Below are 12298 nucleotides of genomic sequence, written 5' to 3'. Positions count from 1 at the left end.
CTTCAGAGTCCCCTTGGATTCTAGAGGGTGGTGGCAGAGCGGGGGTTCTCAGCCTTAATTTAGGGGCTCAACTTGTTGCTAGGGCCGAAGAGTTGGGTTTAGGGTTCTGGATTGTGGATTTTTTTTTTTTTAAGGACTGAATCTTTTGTTTGCAATGCTGAGCAGATTGTAACATACAAAGACATTCTGTTAGGGAAAGAAAACATCTCATTCCTTAGGAGGCTGCAGGAAGTTTGCTCTGAGGAGGAGGGGGGAGGTTGGCTGTGCATTGTAGTGGGGGGGAGGGAGGCTGTTCAGTGTAATGGGGGGAGAGGCTGCTTTCGCACTGGGGTGGGGGGGCTGAGACCCTGCTTGTGCAGTCATTTAGAAGGGGGGCTTGTGTGATTTTTATACGTGGGGGCCCGGTTTAGTAATATCCAACTTTAAAAAAAAAAAAGTTTCTCGGCAAAGTTTGTGCCCCCCTGATTATGTTTTATAGGAGGCTTGTGCATTAGGGAAAAGTTAGCTTGTTTCGGATTTAGGAAGGGGCTCGGTGGTGTTGGGGGTTTTACGCGTCTGTTAGTGGGGTAGAACAATCATGCCTCAATTAAACAGCGGTGGGGGGGATGAGTTAGGGGCTAACGATGAGTTGATCCGGTTTAAGGATGAGGGGGAGCAAGAGGAAAAAAGTCCCGGGGAAGGCTCTGCAGAGGGGGACCTGGCAGACGTCAAGTCTTCGCTGGTTAACGAATCGGAGAATCATAGCAGCGACTCAGACTCTGAGGTAAGAATCGCACGACCAGATTTTGGCGATAAGACGATGGTTCCGTCGTAAACTATATTTTCATACGCTTGACTGCGTCTAATAAATGGGGTGAACGGAACTAACTTGTCACCGTAGACTTGCTGATTATTGGCGTGACCTCTTAGTGATTGGTCATGATGGTTGGATGTATGGCTGTGTGTATGTACCATCACATATTTGCCATGGGCTTTGAGTATTTTTGTTGCCTCCGTTTTTTTTTAATTTTTTTCTTTGTTTTGTTTTGCATCGATTTATATAGCTTTAACGACCGTCTTTTTCCAATTGGTTGGAAATGCTCTATATCTGCCACCATAGACATGCAGATGATCGTACAAGCAATCCCGTTGCCCAGATTATCTTTACCGGTAGAGGTACTTCTGTCAATCCACTCCTGTATGTTCCAGATGTTCCCAGTACACAAAGGGGCCCTAACGGCTCTGGGAGCCTAAGCCCTGATGAACTCCTGCCAATATGTTATATCTTCCCAACCAATGTCTCCCTTCCATTATACTAAACTCCGCTTTATCCTTCCTCCCTGAAATAAACACGGGGCAGGATGTCCATCTATTCTTGGCTAAAACTAAACTATCCCTTCATCTGTTTTTAGGTTGAAAGACGCCCCCCTCCAAGAGAGAGTTTTGAGAAACCCCGGGATTACCTGTCAGAAGGTGAGTCGCCTCCATGTTTGTTTTTTTTACATATTTGGGGTTATTGCATGCATTTGCTTGGGCCAGGTTTCATTTTAGCCCACGATGTAGCATAAGATTGGTAAACTACTAAAATGAAGTACTATTGGTATTGCGGTTTATAATGACCTAAATATTTTATAACTGGTGCAGAAAAAGTAATTGCACGTTTTTGGGACAGCCAATTAAGTCAATTCTATAGAATATCAGTTTATGATCCGTGTTCATTTTTAGCTAGCATTCATCTGTCATTAAAAATTTAAGATTTTCAGTGACTGATGAAAAAGTGTAAAAAATTTTATATAATTTTAATGCAAAAATTTGTGACCATTTTAATACTTGCAATATTTTACGTACATTATGTCACTATTACAAAAACTGTTGTATCTGAACAATTTTGGAGGTGACCTGTGTTGCAATTTGGATAAAAAACGTTGTCCTCGTTCCCCCTCCCTGTTACTTTCTACATCTGTATAAAATGTCTGATGTCCGTCGTTGTCTAAGCTCTGGGGTTCAGATGACTTAATTCCATACGTGACGTCTTAAATGTTGTATTCTTCTATTACAATGACTTTGTTGTCTTAGATTCATTATATAGTAAAATGGGCGTCCTCGTGTGCTGTGGTCCCAGGATGTGTAATAAAAGTTTTGTATGGGTGCAGCCATGTTGTAAGCAATTTTGAACGGACATGCGCTCTCCATTAACAAATGGAGTGCTGGATAAAAATTGACTCTCAAACTTAAAGTAGAGAAAATTAAAAAAATTGCCATGAATGTGTTGCATTGGCATTTATTTCTTTTTTTTTTTCTTATGGTGGTGCTGGCCCTTTAAATTCTGTGTGGGCAAAAATCAAGCTATAAATTAGAAGAATAATTAAGCGTCTAGTTTTACTGTCAGACAGGCCTACAAGGTGGTAGGCCAGAGCGTACATCCGGTCATGTGGTAATGTCTACATAATGCCTGCCATAATTCTATATTTTGCCAACGCTTTACTTCTTTTTACCCCTTTAGCATTCAGGAGGCAACATCCAGATGCAGCTTTCTTTAAAGGCTCACCCTATGCTGGTTACCCATTCCTGATGATCCCTGACCTTGGGGGCCATTACTTGCCCAATGGTGCCCTTTCGCCCAGCGCCCGCACGGTAAGCAGTTACCAAATATATTACTTATGTCTATTTTTCCGCCTTATTTATTAGGATATGGTTTTGCAAACCACAAATTGTGATTGGTTGGGTGACGAGTTTATTGTAAGTCACTTATTGGAACAAGGGCCGAATTGTTGTGCCTGGAGAATCAGCCAGTTCTTGGTTTGATATACTCTAGTGTTGACCTGGTTTGTAGTTCACGAAAGACTCCGATGTTACATACACGTGTTTTTCCCTGCCCTGTGATGTGACTGGTATGGGGTTCTGTTAGTACTATGGGATGGGGTGGTGCTCTTTAAATGGTGCCATCACCTGTCACAATCTGTATTCCGGTATCCCCGTCTTGTACACAGAAACCCATTTATTTTGAGTTGGACCTTTTTATAAGGATGTCTCCTCATTGGTCACCTTTTGCGGTCCAAATTTTTTCTACTCTTGACTTTCCCACCATCGTGATCTTGGAGAAACAGTTTATTTAATAGTACCCTGATGGCATATGTTTATGAGCTCTACTATCTTAAATGGCATAACTGGCACCACGTGCCAAACAGTTGACAGTGAGCCTCCATCTATGGAGTTCTTAGAAGACCTCTGAGTGATCAATGGTGAACAGGTAGATGTTGACTATACCCTACAGCACTGCTTATCAATCTCTTTCTACTGGGGTCACGCTGACTAGACCATGATGATGTCTGGGCCTGACCACTGACCAAGGTCCTCACCAGAGTCGTTTCAAATCACAATACATTGGGATGTAATGGGTGGGAATGGGCTGAGTTGGATGGACGTATGTCTTTTTTCAGCCTAACATACTATGTTACCTTGGTTTATCTTAAAACTGCCCCTGGACACACACTACCTGTCTATCTAAACCAAACATTGGTGGAACCAGGCAAAAAGCTTCTGTCAAAAGTGCCTCGTAGGGGATGTCTTTCTGATTAAGACCTACAGTGACCATGGTATTGGATGCTGTTATAATAAAACGTCTAATTGTGAATAGTGCCTACATGTCCAAGTTGGCACTGCCCGCCATTATCTGTTTTTGGGTTTTTTTTGTTCTTCTTTTTGATTAATGGTTCTTTGCCTCCCATAATGGACTGTTTACTACACAGTGACCTGAAATCTTGTGTTACAAATCTAGCTGTAAAGTGTATCCTTGTGTGCATATTTGTTCTGTCATATCTATTGTGAGGACTGTTTACAGACAAGGTACGGAATGTCGTGCGATTCTATAGAATTAAATTGGCACATTTCGAATTTGTAATCTGATTGTGAAACCACTAACAGGCTTGTGTGCAGGCAGCGTGGAATTCTTCTGTTTAACTTACGGGTACTTTATGGTTTTGTGTTTCTGAAAGGGGCTTGTGTTCAAGGAGGGGGGAAAAAAGTCTGTTAATGTTTACGAAGTGCACCCACTATCTTTGCCAAATGTAATCATCCCTAAAATAAGTGATGTGTGTGTATAGAATGTTCTAGTCCAGATCTCTTCATGTTGATCTCCTAATTTAAATCTGTTTACTTGGCCATTGCAAACAAAAATCGTTGTTCATCTATGATAAACCCATTAAAATTTATACTTCTCTATATACTTTTGTGTACGGATGTTTTTTAGTCATTTTTTGCTATGTTACGGCATTGAACAATCTGCAGAAAAGTTTCCATTAAGGGCAAACTTTTTTTTTTTTCATTTTAAAATTTAGTTCGAATAACTTTTTTTATTTTTTTTTGTTTTTGAACACCACAAAATATCGGTGTCGTTGTTTTTTTTCATAAAAATATCCCGTTTAGTGTGAGCACTTTCTTTCCCTTCATCAGTCATCTCCATTTAGTAGGACAGTCTTCTACATACAACGGATGCATATAAAACACCCAGCTGCCAACCAATGTACTTGGAGCCAGTTGTCAGTGATGCCTCCGTGACGCCACATACTCATATGGAATTAATAGGTTCAATATGGCCGCCTCCGCTCACAGTAGCACTATTTTTACTGTATATGGACAATGGAAGCACTTAAATGTTCCAAAATTGAAATCGCTCTTTAAAAATCCAGACGGGGCCTGAATGAGGCTGTTTGACTTGGAGTTTGACTGGGGGCTGTGTGCCCACTTTGAGCCTAGCAGCGCCGGACGAGGTGTTTCTCTTCCCTGCACAGACCAGGCTTTGTTACTCCACGCTTGGGCCTGTGTTTGTTTTGTGCCTGAATAGTGAATTATCTCGATGCAAAGGATCTGGTACCCCAACATGGGGAGGGGGACAAATGAGGGTTTGTCTCTGTGGTTGAAACACTTTAAATTGATGTGGTGAGCTAAAATGGATGCCTTATTATGAAACGTGTGAGTGAGCACATGGCTTAGTGTGAGATGGAAGGATGGTAAACAAGTGGGAATAGAGAAAAAACGGGCTTGACTTTTCCGCAAAAAACTGAAAAATTTTATGCTACTGTAAGACTACATTCACACGGGTCAGCGCTCTATCGGGCCGTGAAACTTCAGCCTGATTTCGCACTTGCGAACGTGTGATTATTATTTTTTTCGCTGTGACGGTGCGCTTTTTGCTTAAAATTTGACGCCCATGAAAAGAGAACGACTGCTTCCCATTGTCTTCAATAAGGGGCCAAAAATTGCATTGCCTGGTATACGATTTCTTTCAAGAGTCCATTGAAGACAATGGGTGATGCGCTCTGAGGGAATGCTCAAATATAGAACATGCTGTGATTTTTTTTTTTTTTAATTTTATTTTTTTTTATTTCCTCCTCCCCCTTCTTATGTGAATAAATCCATTTCAAGAATGGATTTCGTATTTGTGCGCATCGCACAAAAATCACACGATAATCTTGTTTGTGTGAAAAAGACGAATGCTGCTCCAAAGTGAAAACTGCCTCGTAGGATTTTCAATAATATTGCAAGTTAATTACAATTTTGCCCCCCCCCCCCCCCAAATTAAAAATTGTTGTATTTCACATTCTTGCATTCGACTTTTGGCATGACCAAACAATGATTTGAGCACAATGGATAAATCTTTCTAAATTGGTCATAACTAGTATATGTAAATTCAAGATTGTTGGGTTTTTTTTGCCCTTTTTAAGTTGAGTCGAAACTCCAGAATCGGTCTACCATGATAGGTCTTGTATAAAAGCTAGGTACATGCTGATAGCAACCGATCAGATCATGTTTTATGTAAAGATGGTGGCAGGAATCTGGCTGCTATGACCAACTGCTCCAGTGAGCTCCTTTTGAGTGGTTTTATTACCTTGGCTCAATAAATTAGGGATAGTTTTGTGTAATTGGGGTTTATGTGATGTGGAAATAACACTTGATGTGTAATTCCAGGGATCCTGATGTTTGGTTACGACAAATAGAAGAGGCCCAGATAACGTCTTAACTTTGTTTTACTGGCTACTAAAGTTGTTCTCTGCCGTCAAATTTTCTGCCTGTTGGTCCATTTAGGATTTGAATGATATACAGTGGTTAGGGGACAATGGAGCTGTTGGTGGGATTATTGGACCCCTCTGCTTTTGTCTGTCTCTTTCTTATTATTCCGAATGCCCCCTCAGCTACCCCTGAGTGCTGTTAATGAGCTGGCATTGTGTGCTCTGTTTTGGGAGGTGATCAGGGTGAATTGTCTGGTTGCAAATTAAATTCCTCTACAGACAGGAATGATGCATTCCCCTCCCTGTGTGCATTGCAAATTGCCTCGCCCTGAGGGACAGGAGGGAGGGCCTATAAGTCATCTCAAATCTACCCCAAACAAGACTCCATTACAACACATAGCTGGGAGCTAATTAAAACCCCATACCTGTCTCAATTAACTGAAATGTGTCCCACATCAGCAGGGGAGGTCAAGTAACTTCTGTCATTGTCATAGGGAACTTGACAATGTAACAAGGTTTCTTCCAATACGCCGATATGTCGCATGCTGTGTTATAGTTATGCAAGGTAGACTGCCGCTATACAACTTTTGTCATGTGACGGGCTGCAGGTACATATAGGCTTTTGTAGGGGACGTATAGGCTCTTGTAGAAAATTCACATGCATTTCGGTGACTGTTAACCAGGTTTGGGCATGGATTTCACGGTATGTGGGGTTTCTTTTCTTGGTTTTTAAATTAGGAAAAAAAATTTATACAGGGGTTCAAATTTATGTAAGTGGGTTAGTGGCACAAGTGACGACACTAGGGCTGTGGAGTCGATAGAAATGTACTGACTCCGGTTTATAAAATAAGCTGGTATTGGTACAAAATAACATGAGATATAGATAGAATTACACATATATGGTATAGTTAATGCAGAATTTGTTGCACATTTCCTTTTCATAGGAATTTAGGAAGATCTTGAAATGTTCTATTCATCTAAGCCCTTATTTATCAAAAACGTTAACTAGGGTGTGGGGTTTAGAGTCCTAGACGAAGGAATCGGAGTCTAGCAAAATCGGGGAGTCGGAGATTCGTCTTACCGACTCTACAACTCTGGACAACACAGCGGTGGTGAATTTCTTGTCCACTAGTTGACACTACAGGGTGCGTCAAAGTTTTAACCCCCAACCAGACCTTGTAGACCTAAGCCAAGTGATTTTAGTTTTTGTATTGCATCTGGTTTTCTTTATAATTTGGGTGCATGGGCTAAAAGCACCAATTTTTGCAGTTTGGTCAATGATCTCTTTATACAGGTCGTTACTTGTCCATTATAACTAGCACTGATCAGCATTCATTACGGCTGTTCATATGCTGCATAGAGCTACTGATATGGAGATGAATGATCGTTACTATGATCGTTTGTCCCCATCCAGAAAGCCTTTATCGTCACCACATCAATGGATGGATGTGCTACCAACGGGAATTTTTTTCCCCTGAGCAAACCATCTAATCTCTGATATATTCGGATGGGCTAATTTTTGGGTAAACAAATTTCCGTGTCCGATCGTTGGCCCGTGTAAAAGGGCCTGTAATTTGCATGTGAGACCTCCTAACTCCTGGATTTCGGCTATTAAATCCTTTTGTTTTCAGGGAGATAAGCCACTGTCCAAGGGCTCTTTCTCTCTTTTCTGCATCAAGGACACATGCACACTCGAGCGAGATCACTGTCAAATGATCTCGAATGTGCATGGCAAGCCTTAACAATACCATAATCATGAACATGCCACTAAAACTCAAGCAAAGGCAGGGGTAGCAGACCCCTAGAACAGGCATTGACCATGGGGGGCTTCTCGCCTACCATTGGCAACACATCAGAGGAGCTGGGGCTTCATGCTGACTACTTCAGGGACTCTGTTTCTTCAAGAAACTCTGAGGGTGGGTAACTGCCAAACCACGTACCAGGTGATATTATTGGTGTGGTCTGCTCTGACTGAAGACTTCAGGTTTGGGCCTTCTTGAAGTCGAATAATAGTCACTCCCACGATGTATTGCTCTTGCTAGAAATTAACCTTTAATAAAATTTTGGAACAGAAGTAGTTCATTGTGAAGAAGTAGTAAAATGGCACATTCTGGAGACAGAGGCTCATATAAACGGCTCTGGAAAGTATGGGCGAAGCACGAAATATCGGTTTGTAACTCTCCTCTGGTAATTTGTTACTTATTTGGTTTTTATCTTTCGTTTTCGGCAGCAACATCCAACTGTTGACTCTATACCGGGAGCTGGAGGTTGCCACGATGCGTATCATCCCTACACCCCCACTGTACACTCTTAGCCGCCCCCAAAAGGTGCTCAAGACTAGTCCCTTCAGGGGGAGTGGATTAGTCACCTGACCCCCTTTTTAAAGGAACAAACTGACATAGCTCCAACACATAATACCAAGATATCATGTACAGGGGTGTAGTGGTTGCATCTGGTCTTGAAGCTTAAAGGGGGTCCAGAAGCCCCATAAGACACCATTATAAATGGTACATAATAGGTGTTGATCCTGTTACTATTTCTTATATCGGGGCCCACGAGCTTAGTCTTATGCAAATGTATAAGAATTGTGTGAAAGGTCTGTACTGAGACCTGGTGACGAGGTTATTTTTTTTTTTTCTCCATTAGTTGGCATGCAAAGGCCTTGTATATCCAGTAAAGGGCATAAAATACTGTAAAATGATACAAAATGCAGTGTAACCAGAAAACTGTCACATTGGGAAATGTTATATGAACTGGTGCATGGGTTACTGGAGCTATAGAGGAATGTGTTTTTCTTTCTGTATCCTGCTCCTTTGGTATGACACACTGGTCTGGATGTTTGGGCCCGTGAGACTGACTGGGTAGCGTGCCAGCTGACATGGAGGATGAGTAGGGCGGAGCGTTCTGTTTTTAAAGCTTTCAAGACTTTAAATAACTACCCTACTGATGCTTATATACAGGACAAGTTTTTAGATTTGGCCAAACTTTTTAGAAGTACATGGTAGACGTCTCATGACCTGGAGTATGATGCAGCAGAATGTAGGTGTGGGCTTTGGTGTGGTAAGAGTTAACACTCCCACTATAGCCTTTCCTAGTTTGCTTGCAAGCAGATATCTCAGTTCCTGTGTACATGTAAAAAGAACTTTGCTGAAGGCCCAAAACAGCCTTGGATTTACTCCCCTGCAATACTGTGCCAAGTCAAACCCCAACCCGCACTCTGGTTACATTCTCACCCTTACAATTGTAAAAGCTCTGCCGTTTTCCTCACCTCCTGCCCCGATAGCAGCTGTCCTCTGTCTCTTGCCATGTGTTCTGTTTCTTCCATTCATAAGAGGCGAGCTCTAACAAGCAGTCCTGGGGTATGTGCCCTTCTCGTATACACAACCGCTGAATATATTGATGTTGTGTAAACTGTATTAAAGCCCCTAGTTAGTTTAACCTGGAGGGTATGGGGGCATCACCGAACTTACTTTTGTATTCATGACCTATAGAATGGTTTCTATAAACTAAGTTCACAAGTACCTTTGACTATAGATATGGATGTAAATATTGCAAAATGGAACGCCTTAGGGTATGTTTGCACGTAGTGAAAATGCTGTGGGTTTTCCGTGGCAAAAACGGCACCATTGGGACTTGGTAAGAGGTGACCAAGAACTGAATGGTCACTCTAGTTGTTCTCCAAGGATCCTCCAAAAGGTCAATCCTCACTGTAGTGCTCCACCAATCATGACTTTATGGTGGAGCGACCAGAACGAATCAGTAAAAGACACATGAAAGCTGCCTGGAGTTTGCCAAAAAGCACCTAAAGGACTCTCAGACTTTGAGAAACAAGATTCTCGGGTCTGATGAAACCAAGATTGAATTTTTTTGGCCTCAATTCCAAGTGTTATGTCTGGAGGAAACAAGGTGCCATTCATCACCTGCACAATACCATCCCTACAGTGAAGCCTGGTGGTGGCAGCATCATGCTGTGGGGTGTTTTTCAGCGACTGGGACAGGGAGGCCGGTCAGGGTTGATAGGAAGCTGAATGGAGCAAAGTACAGAGATATTCTTAATGAAAACCTAATCCAGAGCACAGTGGACCTCAGACTGGGCAGAAGGTCCACCTTCCAACAAGACAATGACCCTAAGCACAAAGCCAAGACAACACAGAAGGGGCTAAGGGACGACTTTGAATGTCCTTGAGTGGCCCAGCCAGAGCCCTGACTTGAACCCAATTGAACATCTCCCGAAATGGTGCTTAGTTAAAGCACCTTTGGCAGGGATTACATACCTCCAGTCTAATTTGGTCTGATGCCACAAGGTTTACACACCTGGATTTGGGGATTTTCTGCCCTTCTTCTCTGTAGATCCTCTTAGGCTCTGTCCGGTTGGATGGGGGCCGTCTATGGACAGCCACTTTCGAGAGACCCGAAATTGGCTGTCCATAGACGGCCCCCATCCAACCGGACAGAGCCTAAGAGGATCTACAGAGAAGGGCAGAAAATCCCCAAATCCAGGTGTGTAAACCTTGTGGCATCAGACCCAAGAAGACTGGAGGTAAGTAATCCCTGCCAAAGGTGCTTTAACTAAGTACTGAGCACAGGGTGTGAATACTTATGTCCATGCAGAATGTTTTTATTTTTCTAACATTCTGTTTTCACTTTGTAATTAAGAGGTATTGAGTGCAGAATGAAAGGGAGGAGGGTGGGGAGGGGTTTAAATTCAAGGCCACAAATTCAAATTGTTAAAAAAAAAAATAGTCTGAAGACTTTCTGGACCCACTGTAAATATAGAGCATGATATCAACAATTAAAGAAGAAAGAACTAATCTTAGTTTTCACACCAACCATTAAGCCTAATAATAGGCTAACACTTCCTCTTCTGTAGAAAACTCTTCCGTTATCACAGGCAGTAATACATTAAGGTAACACCTATATATAGAGAAAACGGGATTCACAATAGGTGATGGTCACGGCTTACCTCCTCCGCCTCTGCATAGGTCATAGAGCATGCCCACAACACTCTCCCACAGAAGTCAATAGAACAGCTCCTGTCCATTGTCTGTAGCCCATGAGTGCTGATGTAAAGTGTATTTAAATGCCTTTTAACTGTAGCTAAGGCAGGATGACCCCCTCCATAGGCATGTACAGACAATGGAATCAAAAATGTATATTCAAAGTGAAAACTATTAGAAAAAAAGAATATGCTCACTGCCTTGTTTTAATTAGTATAAGAAAAACAAATGGGGAAAAAAATCTAGTTGATGCATTCCCTTAAGTCATCATCTTTCTAGTGGGTGACAAATATGCTAAATCTGCTTGGTTATGCAGCCATATATAGCTGTGATGGTGACTATATTGGCTACTGTCGAGACTTCTATATACGGTATAGCTAGGAGATGCATTAACTGTAGAGGACCACGCAAGGCCTTTGTATGACTTCAGGGGCGAATGCTCTTTAATGTAATGTTACGGATTATGGCATTTTTGGATAGTTCACTTCTACACTGACTATATAGACAATCCTAGGAGGACAGTTTTGTATTCCTCAGTACTGTTCTTTTTTCCATAGAGCGCAGCATGTGTGTTGTAGGTCGCCCTGCATGTTTTTTTATCTGGCTCTTCCTTCCCCGAGCCCGGTTTCCTTCCCGCTTTCCTTCCTACAAGTCATTTTTCTCCGTGTGTGGGTCCAGTTGACATACAATGTCTAAACAGAAATCTAAACTCTTACTGCAGCCTGTGGTATGTGACATTGTATTGTGGCATATCCCTTTTGTAGGTCTCATCCTCTCAGCTCTTGACTAGTATGAGACCGGTCTCCAAATTTTTTTATTTTTTTTTTTCAATCTAAGCTTTTAGCTGCTGGGCCCACCCCTTCCGTAAAGTCTGTGGCGTCTCTTATCTGCGTTAATTTCCTGCATGCCTGTCCTGGGCACAGGTCTCCACATTGCTACAGAAATAACATCTCTACTAATTGGGAGATGGGGGGGGGGAATAAACGCAGACCTCCTGTTCTGAGATTAACAATAAGTGTTAAGTGAATGAAAGCAGGGGGTGGTTGAGTATTGGGGGGGGGGGGGGTTGTTTAAATTTATACAATAGGCACCTTTTTATTACCTACGACTTAAGAACCTAAGCAGATTTAGAGGTTGCACCTGTTTCCCATATTTTTAACTTTGCTTTTATATTAGTGGTTTTTCTTTTTTTTTTTTTTTTTCTTAAGTAGTTTTTTTGCCTTTTTGTCGGTTTTCTGGGTACAGGTAGTGTTGGTACTTACCCTAGCTTCTCTGAGTAGAACTAAGAAAAGGTGGGAAATGAATGCGGCTCAA

General features: G+C 42.0%; 1 protein-coding gene across 2 annotated transcripts in view; it reads left to right on the top strand.

Moving 5' to 3' along the window:
• The first annotated feature begins 341 nt into the window (after positions 1-341).
• The window catches only part of TCF7L1 (transcription factor 7 like 1), a 52427-nt gene continuing 40470 nt past the window's right edge, over positions 342-12298 (top strand). For both annotated transcript variants that reach the window (XM_066593168.1, XM_066593169.1), the window contains exons 1-3: positions 342-763; positions 1392-1452; positions 2483-2613. In XM_066593168.1, the coding sequence (XP_066449265.1) occupies positions 578-763; positions 1392-1452; positions 2483-2613 (378 nt within the window). In that variant the 5' untranslated portion in view covers positions 342-577. The remainder of the gene's footprint in view (positions 764-1391; positions 1453-2482; positions 2614-12298) is intronic.

Source organism: Eleutherodactylus coqui, chromosome 2 (genome assembly GCF_035609145.1).
Source record: "Eleutherodactylus coqui strain aEleCoq1 chromosome 2, aEleCoq1.hap1, whole genome shotgun sequence".
Taxonomy (NCBI): domain Eukaryota; kingdom Metazoa; phylum Chordata; class Amphibia; order Anura; family Eleutherodactylidae; genus Eleutherodactylus; species Eleutherodactylus coqui.
Note: the sequence above shows the minus strand (reverse complement) of the source record. Positions and strands in the feature narration are given on the sequence as shown.